The 14,190-nt window shown below is 48.5% G+C and overlaps 1 protein-coding gene across 2 annotated transcripts in view; it reads left to right on the top strand.

Annotated features, from left to right (window-relative positions):
• Positions 1-14,190, top strand: part of NAV2 (neuron navigator 2) — a 357,485-nt gene that overhangs the window by 200,867 nt on the left and 142,428 nt on the right. For both annotated transcript variants that reach the window (XM_054586002.1, XM_054586001.1), the window contains 3 exons: positions 2,343-3,444; positions 8,138-8,250; positions 12,951-13,059. In XM_054586002.1, the coding sequence (XP_054441977.1) occupies positions 2,343-3,444; positions 8,138-8,250; positions 12,951-13,059 (1,324 nt within the window). The remainder of the gene's footprint in view (positions 1-2,342; positions 3,445-8,137; positions 8,251-12,950; positions 13,060-14,190) is intronic.

The raw sequence follows: 14,190 nt of genomic DNA, 5'->3' as shown, positions 1-14,190 counted from the left end.
CCCTCCCTGCTAGAAGGTAAACTGCAGGAAGGCAGGGATCTTCGTTTGTCACTGCTGTATTCTAAGGGCCTAGAACAGTGTCTGGCACATGCTAGATGCTCATTGAAAGAAGGACTGGTTGCTATGAATGAATACATTGAATGAATGAGCGAGTGACCAAATGAATGCTCTGAGAGCCCAGGGAAAGGGAAAGTTGTCCTGAGAGAAATGGAACTCGGCATTGGAGGTCATTAGGATTCCCTCCAGACAGCTGGCCTCTGTGGTCTGGGCTGCCTCCTTTCCAGCCTCACCTCGGGTGTCATAACCATACCTAAGCATTAGGAAAGGTGGTACCTGAAAAGCACTCCAGTCATTTAAGTGGTTGTTGTTTAAATGTTCTGTTCATCAAAGGAGGTAGCGGCGATGCAACCCCAAAGGAACACCGCGTCAGGAGCCCTGGGTTCAAACCCCAGACATGTTCATTTCTAGCCGCGTGATTTAGCGTCTGCCGATAGCCCTCCCTGAGCCTCAACGCCCTCCCTCAGAAAGTTGGGCAGTGCTCCCCTTTTCGCGGCGCCCCTAGCACTCTGCTTCCTGACACCCAGGAGGCCCTCTGGAAGCAGCGTCAGGCCTGGAGAGCCTTGGAAAGGCTGGCAGTGTGGGTGGGTTCCATGAGCCTATTTTCGAGCCAGTCTCCAGCTCTCCCCAGAAAAGATCCAGTGACGCCCCGTGAGTTTTGTTAGGGAGGATTGTACAGCACCCCTCCATCACCACCCCCACCCAAACCCAAATCCCCAGTAAGTCAGGAAGATGTATGTCTTTTAAAACATTGGGAGGTCTGCTTTGGATCACCCTGGAGCTGTGGCTTCCCTGAGCAGCTGAGAGTGAAGGGAAGCTGTTCCTCTGCCCAGAGCTCCCCCCCACCCCCGCTCAGCGCGCGTGTCCCACACAGGGGCTGCCTTCACGCGGCTTTGGCGGCCGTTGACTTTTAAATCATAAAAAGCCGCTCTGTATACAGTTTACTCTGTTGCTAGAAGGCGGCGGAACATAGGTATTAAAAAAAAACAGAAAGAGAGAGAGAGAGAGAGCAGAAGAAGCAGCCGTTAATCCCGCCAGGCTTCTGGGCACCGGAGCAGTTACGGATGACAAAAGTTAATTAGAAACATGAGCAGTTTAACCGAAAACACTTGTGACAATTGGAAGGACAGCTTCTCTGGTAGGAGAATTTTTTACAGGGAGTTGTTTCAGGAGAAAGTGGCTGCTGCTAGGTAAGTCATGTCATAGTGACTTTGCAAACGGGGATGCACGCTTTGGGGGCTGAGGTGCTGCCTCCCGCCTGTCGCGCGCAGTCTGGGGCGTAGGGCGCGGGCAGGCACTGGGCTGGCTGTGACCTGCCTTCCCGCCACTTGAGCTCTGACAGCTGCCTTTGCGTAGCAGATGGAGGCGCTTCATGGTTCGGCGTGCTTCCTGACAAGGGTGCTACAGCGTTCATGTCCGTGCTGTGGGCTGCCTTGGTGGGGAGCAGAACTCCAGTTCGGAACCCGCCCTTCCCAGAATAATTCCAGTTCTAGTTTGGAAATATGTTGAGGCTTTTCTGAGAAAAAGAGTCTGGCTGGGGAAATACTCCCTGAGCGCCAAGGGGAAAGCCTTGACTTTCAGATAACCTGCATGTTTTCTTGCCTACAGTGAAGCTATGTGCACAGTTTATACTGAAATGTCTTTCTTATTTTAAGTCTAGTCTGCATCATGTTTGTAACTCTTTAAAAGTGCCAAAATAGGAGAAAACAGATCTTTGATAGGACTTAGCAATTTCTGTGGGGTAATTACTCTTTTGTAAAGATTATACTTGGTTTCCCTGCTTTTCTGATTTGGGTTTTTTTTTTTTATTGTTTTTGTTTTGTTTTGTTTTTTTGCCTGTTCTGTTTTAATGTCTCTGCTACATTGTTATGTTAAAGTTGGATAGTGCTCGGTTGTTTCCCATAACTGGGAAACAGTGTTGTGGACTGAGTAATTCAAAGCAGTAGATATTTCCTATGTCTTTCCTGTACCACCACCGTGGTGATGCAGGTTTTAGTTTGTTTCTTTCTCCATAAATGTAAGTGCTTAATTGTGCTTTGTGCACATTTGACGCTAACGTCAGTGTGCCTTTGCACAGCATAAGCCAAAATGTGAAGTATGTGTGATGGAGAGCAGGAGGAAGTGAAGGTAAGATTTAACTGCAGGTAGTGTGTAAAGCATGTGGTAGAGCTGGAAGGTGTTTAGGTTTGGAGCGGTTGTCTAAGTACCCAGGGCCGACCCTCCCTCGTCCTCAGCGTGAGTCCGCAGGTGTAATTCAGGTGTCCTTCTCTTCCCCATCTCTGCAGAGCCATTGGCAAGCCCGGCCTCCTCCCACCCCGGTATGAGCGAAAATGCACCTGCTTCTGTGGAGAGTGGCGGCAGCTCCGCCCTTGCTAACTGCAGTGTCTCCTCGGCCATCCCCCAGCCCGCCGCTGCCACCAAGCCCTGGCGCAGCAAGTCCATCAGCGTGAAGCACAGCGCCACATCCTCCATGCTCTCGGTCAAGCAGCCAGTGTCCGAGGCCCCCAGGCCCAGCCCCGAAGCCTTGAAGCCAACGCCCAACAATCAGAAGTCCATGCTGGAAAAACTAAAACTTTTCAACAGCAAAGCGGGTTCCAAGGCCGGTGAGGGCCCGGGGTCGCGGGACACGAGCTGTGAGCGGCTGGAGATTCTGTCCAGCGTTGAAGAGGGAGAAGAGATGGAGACCACCGGTCGCATGCCCTCCATGGCGGGCCCCGCTTCCAGCAGCCCCAAGATCGCACTCAAGGGCATCGCCCAGAGAACCTTCAGCAGGGCGCTGACCACCAAGAAGAGTTCCCCTAAAGGCAACGAGAAGGAAAAGGAGAAACAACAGCGGGAAAAGGAAAAAGAGAAAAGCAAGGACCTCGCCAAGAGAGCGTCCGTGACAGAGAGGCCAGACCTCAAAGAGGGGCCCAAAGAAGACCCCAGCGGGGCAGCGGTGACCGAGATGCCAAAAAAGTCCTCCAAGATCGCCAGCTTCATCCCCAAAGGAGGCAAGCTCAGCAGTGCCAAGAAGGAGGCGCCAGCCCCTTCCCTCAGTGGAATACCAAAACCAGGGATGAAGAGCATGCCCGGGAAATCCCCAAGTGCCCCTGCCCCTTCCAAGGAAGGGGAGCGGAGCCGGGGTGGGAAGCCGAGCTCGGGGCTCCCCCAGCAGAAGCCCCAGCTGGACGGCAGACACTCCAGTTCCTCCTCCAGCCTGGCGTCCTCGGAAGGAAAAGGCCCAGGTGGGACCACCCTGAACCACAGCATCAGCAGCCAGACGGTCAGTGGGTCTGTCGGGACCACCCAGACCACAGGAAGCAATACCGTCAGTGTTCAGCTACCTCAGCCCCAGCAGCAATACAACCACCCCAACACTGCCACGGTCGCGCCTTTCCTGTACAGGTAGGAGCAGCCCCCCACCTGCTTCCTGGGTCCTTGGACAAAGGAGCCTATCTGGTGGCTTGCGGGTAATGGAGGGCAGGAATCAGGACTGCCAAGCTCCTAATAGGGGTATACACAGTGTGCCTGAGGGAACAGTGAATACAGTAGAGCTTGGTGGAGGGTGCAAGAGGGTTAAAGGGAAGAGTTCAACGTTGAGCGGACCCCGGACGGTAGGCATGCACCAGGCCTGTGGGGATGCAGGGGGATTTCAGAAGCAGCAGCAGCGTGAGCAGCTACGTGAGAAGTGGTTTGGTGTCACCCGACAGGCTCCAACATCCGTCCTGGAATATCCTGAATGTATGTTAAAAAGTGTAAAACACAGTAACTGAGACTTCTTCTCACAGAGGCGTTTGCCTTGAACTTCCAGATCCTCTCAGTTTCTTGCCACAGCGCACACACACTAAGTAAGTTTCCAGTCCCTACTGTGTGCTGGGATGTTAGAGGAGAGAACAGGGTGAGGGAGAAGGGGAGTGTGAGGGGGGAGTTCTAGAAGAACAAAAGAACCCAGGTGGTATTGAGGAGGCAAGCCTGGGTGTTTGTATCAGACTGTCCTTCTGTCTGTTATCTGTCCCTCCGTCTCTTATTTCTGACAGTAACGCATCCATAGGAACATATGTGGAACCAGGTGCTGCTTGCTCTGTGTGGGTGTGGCCTCATGGGATTGTCCGGCAGCTCCGCCCACACCACACACCTTAGCAGAATGCAGGCCCAGGCTCCAGGTGCCAATGGATACACGTGGAGGAGCTCTCTCCAGGCTGATGGAAGCTCCCCTAGCGCTGATCTTAAGGAAGTCTCAGAGCTTTGCTCACAGCAGTCACCTTGATCCTGTGCTTCGGACATGTAGTGTCTTTGACCACACTGCACATTTGAATGATAACTAATACCTCTGCATAGCAAAAGGGGACTAAAGATTGAATGATGGAATGTCACATTGTAGGCACTCATCTTACAGCTTCTACCCTAAGTACATACACGTACACAACTGTACACATACTCATACACTCAGAGGTGTGGGCGTATGTTGACAGTCAGATGTAAGTGTGAGCGCACGTACACATTTGTATATAAAATGCAAATGCACATATGCACATGTGTATTTACATAGCTGTTCATATGCATAGACTTGTGCCTATTACCCTCTCTCCCTGCCTGAGCTGTGTTGTAAGAGATCGTTACCATTCCCGCCAATAGTTGATGGCAAGGCTATCTTGGGTGATTTCAGAGTAAAGCCAGCCAAGGCCCAGCCAGTGAGGGAACGTCAAGCCTTGCCTCGCCCCCTTCCCTTTTCCTCGGCTCACCCTCCCCGTGGGTGAGGGTCACGCCAGAACTTTCTAACTGGGAGCCAGTCACCTTCTTACTAAGTCACATCATCGGCTCAGCTCACAGTGCTGAGAAGAGTGCCAGGGCTCAGGCAATGACTCAGCACTCATCTGCACGCACAGCTTGTGACACACTAGTTCTCTGAACCATGGAGGCAACGGGATCGCGCCCCGTGCAATGTTTATCGTTCCAATAGCACTCACAGTCTTGAGGTAATGCATATTCAAGCAGCTGTTTACAGATTCTTGATTTGCATTTTCAAAATTAAAATGCATACAGTCTTGGATCACCATCCATCCCAGCTCCCCCCACCCCCTTTTTGGGGCTGTAATCTTTTAAAAGATTATAAAATATCTAACCTTTTAAAAAAATTTTCAAGCTGTCTTTTATGAGAGGAAAAATTCTTTATGATAAAGAGCAAGTGTCTGATAAGTAGGAGAAGAAGAAAATGCCCTGTGTATCTACAAAGCCCCACGTCAAGCTTACCCTGTGCGGTGCCCCTCTGCCCCTCGAGTTGCCTTTGCTCTCCAGGTGAGCCTGGGATGAGGCCAGGAAGAAGAGCGCTAAGATAAAGTCAGGCCTCCCGGACTCTGTCCTTGATGCAACACCCTGTGTGGCCTTGGGACACCTTTAGTGTGACACCACTATTGAGTGTGCACCAAGTGTGTGCTGAGGCCGCGCTAAGAGCTTTTCATGCCTCTGCTCATTTCCTTATTCCCACATATCTCTGAGCTGCCTACCATTTTGGAAATCCCCACTCTATTGCCCAGCAAAGCGGAGACTTAGATTAATTAAGTAACTTGATCTGAGTCGCAGAGCTCACAGCCAGAAGAGCTAGCATTTAACCTCAAGGCTGGGTAAGGAAAGAGAACGTTGTTAACCACCACACCGTCTTGGCTGTGCAAATCACAGCGTCACCCTGAACCTGATAGTCTCCATCTCTAAAGTGAGGGGACAGGACTAGATCACAGAAGTTGTTACAATGGTGTCGCCTTCCTTTGTGCTCTAAAACTCTCAAGTTCACGGCTTATTGTGTACAAACTGCCCTGCTCTCCCCACAACTTCTCCATGTTAGTGATTTAACCAAGGGGTAAAAGGAAGATCATCCATTTCAAAGATCACGCAGAGTGAATTACACTTACCAATTTAGAAGCAACAGTGTCACTGGTTCTGTGTCATACCACATGTGATTTTTGTAGCAGCCAGGAGAGGATGCTGCTATTCCCTCTTGTACAGATGAGGGCCCTGCGGCTCAGAGGTGAGGGGACTTCCTCAGAGGTGCATGACTATCGAGTTACGGACTTCCCTCTTCTGCCCAGCATTCTTCTAGACTTCAGATGTCCTCATCTAGCCATTCAACACCTGTATCCTGCCTTGACTGACCCCTTAGCGTATCAGCTTAAACCGATCCTGTTCTCATGTATACGTATCAAAAGACCTGTCTTTGCCTTCGGAGCTCTCAGTCTAGTTGAGGAAAGATTTGTTAATTATATCACATTGTCATGCACAGCCCTCGGGAGAATTAAGAGGGTGGGTGGAGTGATCAGCTGGCAGGGTCAGGGAAGGCTTACGGGTCAAGAGGACATGGGAACTGCATCTTAAAGGCAGGCGAGGGGCAAAGAAGGAAGGAAGAGGGGCAGGGCCCTTGGCAGGAGTCACAATAACTGCGAAGACAGGATTACTAAGGGTGTGGTATAATCTGGGGATGGAGAGCAGCCACAGGTGGGTGGAGCTGAGGGCAGGTCTGTGTGTCCAGGGCAGGAGTGACAGGAGAAGAGGCTGGAAATGAAGGACGACTTGTGTGACATAGGGCATCTTCTGCCACCGTAAGGAATGTAGAACTTATTCTGTGGGAAATGGGAAACCATTGGAGGCCCTTAATCAGAGGATGATGTGATCATGTCGGTAACACAAAGATCCATGGAGGATGCTGTGAGGGGCGGACCAGACCTAGGAACAGCCCAGAACAAGGATCATAAGTTCAGATGCCTGAGTGGGCCCCAAAAAGTAGTATAAATGGGCATCCTGGGATGAGCAGGACTGTGGCAGAGGGTGCTTCCTGCCTCCAGGGGGAGTAGCCACCACTTGGCACCAGCAGATGGAGCTCAGTCTTTCCAGACATTTTTTTTTTTTTTTTACTGGGGAAGGCAGAAATTGCTGAAGGTGATTCCTCGTGAGATCTCCCAATTTTTAAATGTTGCAACTAATTCAAAAGCGTTAAAATATTATGCATACCAATCAAAATAAATCTGTGGGCTGGTTTCCTCCCCCCGACCCCCACCCCTCCGACCCCACCCAGCTGGAGGCAGCAGACCTGTTTACGGAGCAGTCGTAGGGCCTGGGCAGAGATGAAGGGAGCTTGGACTCTGGCCAGGAGATGGAGAGGACCCCTGGGACTATGAAAGTCCTTTAAAGACAGAGATGACCAGAAACAGGATCTGATGGCTTGGGGCCAAAGGGAGGAAGAGTAGATGGATGACTTAAGGTTTATCAGCACATCCCCCACATTTAAGACAGTTCCCATTCTTGGCAAATGCTCTCTTCATAGAGAGTGAAATCTGGTTGAATTAGCTTAAGGACGCTCATGAATTAATAATGTTACTCGCAGAGCTGTGCATCTGAGCGTAGTTAGGCATTCGCATGCCATGCCTAAATGAACAGAGGTAGTTGTGGCAAGAACACATCGCATGAAGCAGTCGCCTCAATTTGCTTGACAAATAAGGGCATGGAGAAGCTTTGGGGAAGTACACCCTTCAGTCAGGTGTTGAAATAATGATCAATGAGACCTTTCATGTCAGAAGATCGGCGCTCTGAATCAGAGACCTGGAGGGCAAACACACCTGCTTGGCATGCAGTCCTGACTGGGTTTGCAGTCACCTTTTCAGAGAAGCCCTGCCAACGGGGTTCAGGGGAGGGGAATGGGGGCTGCCAATGGAGTCGTCTTATGCTTGACTTGCTGATGTTGCCGGTTACTTAGAAGGTGCTGCAAGAACTTCATAAGCTAAATGATTCAAACTACTCAGTACTCCCCAGCCCTTTGCTGGCCAGACTGAGCGCCCTGGTGGGGAGTCAGAGGAGCGTTCCCCAGTGACGGATGGCAGCCCCTCCGATTGGGTGATGAATATTTCATCTTTTACAGTTTGGTGGCTCTCTCTGTGTCTAGGACGTTACTCCACACGCGCTAATGAATTATTTAGTGTCAGTCTGCTGGTCTGCTCCGTTCTAAGGCGTCTTGCTGGAGGAGGTGATGGGGGTGCTATGGAAAGACCACCGTGGTCCAGATGTGGGTGTTACCGCTTGTGACAAGTGTCTCTGCTGTGGTTTGTGTGTGAAGGTCCCAGACAGACACCGAAGGGAATGTTACTGCCGAGTCCAGCTCCGCGGGCGTGAGCATGGAGCCCAGCCACTACTCCAAGAGTGGACAGCCTGCTCTGGAAGAGCTCACTGGTGAGTAGGCCGCCCCAGAAATGCTGTGTCTGTTGGCGATGCTGTGTAACCACCTGCTGGAAGGGCAGGAACCCAGCATGACTGGAAGTTGGTTTACTGTGGCATTGATTGATAAGCTAATAAACAAATTTATTCTTATCATTTTCTCCCCTTTCTCCCTGTTCTCTCTCTCTGACAGTGTATTCTCTCCTCCCCCTGAATTGTAAATAAGCCTCTTACCTGTTGGCAAATCATCTTTTAAGATATGTTCCATTTCACTCATGCGGGGGCACTGAGCTGCTCTGACACTTAGCTTTGAATTACCTTGTTTACTCTTCAGATAAAGTCACTTTCCAACAAGAGTTGGAACTCACTGTGTTGACTTTTTTTTTCCTTTCCTGTAAGGAAGCATTGGTTGAACATTGTTCTTAGTATCCTCTATTAATTGGAAAGATTACAGCATGCTACTTTTACCAAAACCAAAAATAAATAAATTTTATTTCAGTATAGCCTAGACCATGATGATTAAAGGGGCATTATATAAAAATATAAAATCCACAGTTGTCATACCATTAATTCATTTCACAAATATTTACTTATTAATGCTACCCATTGTTCACTTAAAGGACAGACATCAGCATCTGAGTTAGAATTTCTACTGCAGTGCCTTCTAAGTTTCCACCTCTCAGTCTCTCTTGCCCACTCCCCAACTCTGTGCCCTGCATTCCAGCACCTAATCAGGGAAGTGAGTGGTACACTACACATTTAGCAGTGGCCGCGTTATTCTTCTATGTTACCCCTTCCAGAGTTGGGTTAGAAATTGAATCTGTGTTTAAAATTCGTTTACTAGACTCACCATCCGTGACCACATTATCTTCACAGCCACATTACAGGTATGGCATTGCTCTGCTGCCCACACGGTCGAATCTTACCCATCTGGCCATTGGCTCTAGAATGAATTTCAGAGGATCTGAGCGATTTAACTGTTTCCTTTAGGTTCTGCTGACTGGGTACTGTGATGGGGCAGAGAGTTCTCAAGCCAAGGGTAATGGATCTGTCTTACAGTAGTTCAGGGCTCAACATTTGGCATTGATTTTGCTCCCTTTTCTCCAGGATTTGTAGCTCCCTTGCATATGAGGGCATGGATAGCACAGGGAAAGAGCCAAGAGAAGGGCGTGGAGTTCAGCTGACTGTGCAGGTCTCCCCACGCATTCCAGATCGTGTTTGTATGTGCACACGTCAAAAGAGCGCGGCCAGTGCTTGCGAGCCTGGCATGTATCAGATGTGTGTCCCGTGGAGTAGTGTGGATTCACGTGAGGCATTGAGGCTCAGCAAAATTCACATTTGAGAAGCAGAGGCAGCAGCCAGAGAACATTCCACATAACCCTTGCATTTCAGAGTGACACACTGCAGCCTGTGATCTTTCCTCATTTCTCTTTTACTCCTCGTGTCTCCTGCACCAGGACTGTAAAACCAACCAGGAGCTCAGAAAGCCTGAGATGCTGTCCGTTGCTTTGGGGAACAGACTTGTGCAACCAATTGTGCCTAATGAAGCACTCTTCTGTGTTAAGTCAAACGGTGTTGGTTGCTAAGAAAAATATCTTAATCGGGGTGACTTGTCTCTACATTCAAGCAGTAGGACTCACATGTGTGACTGTATAGTGAATCATTTTATAGAGACTGTATAGTGCCATGGGGTTGGATTCAACTTATCCATAACTGATTCCTTGAAATAGCAACGAATAGGAGGTATATTTAGAAATGGGCATTTATGAGGCTATTTGATCAACTGCTTAGTTCTTCCTGTGCTTATGCAAATAGGCAGTTTTTCCATCATGCTTTGACATTCACATAGCATTACAGTTAAGACCTGCATCTTGGAATGTAGAGTTAGAAGGAACCACACACTCATTTGTTTCTTATTCAGCCTTTGAATCCCTTCTTCATTCGCTGATGAATCATCTTTCAGTCTCTGTTTGGGTATTTCTTGTGACAGAAAGATTATTCCTTCATAAGGCAGCCTTTCCATATTGTGTAGCTTTAATGGGTAACAGAGCTCTTTATTCTTACATTTCTAATCCCTGGATATAATCCAGCCTTCTGACGCTCACAGACAGTTTCGATCTTTTTCATGTAGCAGCTTGTCCCTTAAGCCTTCCTCTTCCAAGGAAAGATCCCAGGGTTCCCTCCATGTTCTTTTTATAACACCCTGACATCCTCTGAACTCGGCCCTATGGGGTCAGAATGTACAGTGCTTTCTCCGTCCTGGCCAGTGGCTTGAGGGAGGGCTGCCCTCGGCAAAGGTGAGAGCCACAGGTAGACATGGAATAGCTTAATTTTTATGATCCCTGTGTATGAGCTGAAAGGATCCTGCTATTTCCACTGGAGCATGGTTGTATTTTTATTTTGTTCAGGCTGAGAGGTGGTGGGAAAATCTTCCAAGGAGGCAGAACTGACAGTTCAGAATGTGGTCGCCTATGCAAGGGAGGTGGATTACTAGTTTGCATTTCTTTGTTGCTCTTGGAATCTGGGGGAAGCAAACATTTCCCATCAGGAACCACCCCCGCCCCCAAGAGGGAACTGGGACAGTCGAATTCAATGAGCCCTCGAGCACTCCATTTTTGCCAGGATCTTCTCGTCTGATCCTCCTCCTAATCCTGTCAGTGAAAGGACTTTATCCCCATTCCAAAGATGTCATTCAGAAGAGCAGGTGACTTACCCAAGGTCAGGAGGCTCATCTGCAGCTGTGCCACAATTCAAACCTCTGTCCGTCAGGATGTAAAATCAGTGCCCTTTCTTCAGCTCTACACTGACCAAGCATCTTTTGGACAATAAATATTACTTGAACATCTACAGATATGTGTGGGGGCTACCAAACGTAAAGGTGAGATGCCGTTCCATCTCAAAGATCTTTGAATTTCCAAAGGAGAGTTTAACACTGGCAACCATGTCATTAACAGGGACATGGATCAATAAAATAGTCATTATACTCTTTGCGTATGATTAAGCTAATTAATGAAGGTAATTAGCTTCATAATGAATGGTCACGGCAGGACCCAGAGCTGTCCAAAGGATCAGTACTTTTGTTGGCAGCCTTACATAGATGCAATGCGGCCAAGCTGGCAGCAAATTTATGTCACTGTGGCCCAGGAGATAGGTGCAAATGCATTCCTCCAAGGCCATTGGGGACGGGAGACGTCCACGCTGTTTTCATTCAAAAACACGTACCTACCTGTATGATTTTAAAGAATTGGGTGAGAAGTATACGTTTGACCACTTTTCAGATAAGAGAAAAGAATAAATGTCTTCCAAATTTCTCTTGGTTAAAAAAGAGGCAGAAAATTGAAAACACTTGCATTTGCAAGGTTGGAGCGTTTGCTATAGCAAATTTCCTTCGTAAAATCACATAGCTATCATTTAAGCCATTCCCCAGCCTCCAAGCATCACCATGCTGAGAACAGCCTAAGGAAGCTGCCATCTGTCCAGAAGGAGGGTTCACTCTATGACATTTCTTAGCTGCCTGTTGCCCTACTAATGACAATTGCTGGAAGTTCTACTTAGCGTCCGATGTAGATTCCACATACTGCTGCCCACGTGGACTATGTTCTGTATGGAGATTTCTTTTAAAATGTTGCTTCACACATGAATTGGTCATAGGCTTTTAGAGACCCTTGATTGTGGCTCTTCAGTCTTCTCAGCGCTCCCTGACATTACTCCGAGGGAAAGATAGATGTTCGATTCCTTTAATTGCAATTGTAGTCAGTCCCCTATTCCTCTTGCCCTTGGAAGCCCAAACAAAGCAGAGCAGCCAGAGAACCTGAAGCAAGGCTGCTTACCCTGAGAGAGCACATGACCTCCTGCCTTGCATGTGGTTGCCTCTCCTGGGAGTCTCGTGCCAGCTTGACCTCTACTGGACCACGTATTTTATGGAAAATCTTGCCCAGAGGATGGGAGTCCCTTGTCTCCCAGATGGAGCCCTGAGTCTTCCCGATGGCTCCCTGCTCTGCAGCACCAGCGGGCGTGAGTTCAGCACCCGTGGCAAGCGCCACGCTCAGGATCTCCAGCCCTACGCCACTTAGTCCCCACAGCTGCCCTTCGAGGTCAGGACCTTGCTTCAGGGCGGTGGCATCTGAAGGATGGAGAGCATCAGCACCTTCCCCATGATCACACAGCCAATGAGTAGAGGAGCCAAAATTTGAGATGACATAATAAAAAAAGGGCACACCTCTCTCTGTTGAGATATTTGTGATTAATAAGTGGAGATCTTTTAGCCACTCCTAGTTCCTTTTGCAGTGTAGGGCCAGTAGGCAGCAGTATGCATCACCAGCGGATGAGAAAACAAAACGCTTCACTCACTTTTGCACAGACAGAAAATGATTCCTGGGAATCAGAACTACCTTGTACATGTCTTTATTGGAATCAGTGGGACAATGTATTTATGTCTCAGACCAGGTTCTTCTGCAAGCTAGATTTCACTTACTTCAGAAGGGACCTAGTGGGGGAAGAAAGACTTCTGTCCCTGGATTTAATGCTTTCCTGTGGGCATGTCTGCATTCGTTCGTTCGTTCGTTCGTTCGTTCGTTCAGAAATTCCTTCTTGAGCACCCAACATGAGCCAGGCCCCTAGCATGCGACATGGTTAAATCATGAACACAGTTACTGCTCCTGTGAAGTTCATCGTCTGTCTGAGAATTAAAATGGTCTTAACCCTCGTCTTTCCAGGTGAAGACCCTGAGGCTCGGCGACTGCGGACGGTGAAGAACATTGCTGATCTGCGGCAGAATTTGGAGGAGACCATGTCCAGTTTACGGGGAACTCAGGTTACACACAGGTATTTGAAGCGTGAATTACTTTCCTGGACTAGCTAATAACTCAGTTTTCACACAGCTTCTCCTATGTTTGTTCATGCCACTAGCAAATGATTTGGTTAATAATGACATTAATAACCTTCACTGCCAAATGTGCGAGAATTGACAAAGAAAGCCATACAGCGTGTAGAAGAGAAGTGTGAGGAGCAAGAATTAGTATAGACAGATTCCTCCCCAAAGCAGGAATCTGCTAAATCCATTCAACAGGATATTTTAAACTAGCTCTGTTTAAATTGCACTTCATGTGCATTTTTCCAAAACTCTACTGTTCTGTTGAAACGAGCAGGTGAACTGTATTTGACCCGTGTGATAAAGTGAATAATTTGAATTCCTACCCAGTCTTCTGATACACAGCACTCTGTGATGTTATTAGCCATGCATGTCTATAAAACACGTAAGGAAATATTTATAAAAATGTATGATCATGTTTAAACAATGATTTAGTTATACAAAATCTAGCATTACCTTGGAAACATTTATCAGGTTGTTTTCATTGCTGAGCAAGAAGTTGAAAAGGTTGCAACCCTAGGACATTCTTCGTGATTTTGGCAGAGTTGATATTTACAGCTTGTGTTTGGCTTTGGTACCCAAAGCCACGTCCTTGGTACCCACATGACCTCCCAGAGCCTCCTTTGCTTCTCCAGTTTCAGTCTCTTTGATAAATGAATAAACAAGGAGACCACGGAGCTCCCCCACTGCTGACGCTATTGGCAGATTGGGGTTGAGCACCGTGGGTTCCATCTTACACGAGACCAGGGCCCAAACATTAGGGGTCCCCAATATGAAGAAGGTAAGGCTGCTTCCAGGATTGCAGGGAATCAAAAAGAGTTGAGGCACCAAACAACTTGGTTCTTCCAGAGGAGAGAGCGCTTGCCTGTGGTCTGGGGACCCTTAACCCTTTAGCTGTGTGACGGCATGCAGCCAGATATGGACCTCATGATTAGGAATGGGACATCCCTGTTTCCACCATAATCCCCAAAACGGACTGCCCGTGGGTCACAACAGGATGGGGCATGTCTGGGCTTGGACTAGGGGGACGATGATGGCGATGACAGGAGGGACAGCTTCAGCGGTTTCTCCTGCAGGAAAGACTT

This window comes from Pteronotus mesoamericanus, unplaced genomic scaffold (assembly GCF_021234165.1).
Source record: "Pteronotus mesoamericanus isolate MK-2021 breed Mesoamerican mustached bat unplaced genomic scaffold, CSHL_Meso_final contig_90, whole genome shotgun sequence".
Classification (NCBI taxonomy): Eukaryota; Metazoa; Chordata; class Mammalia; order Chiroptera; family Mormoopidae; genus Pteronotus; species Pteronotus mesoamericanus.
Note: the sequence above shows the minus strand (reverse complement) of the source record. Positions and strands in the feature narration are given on the sequence as shown.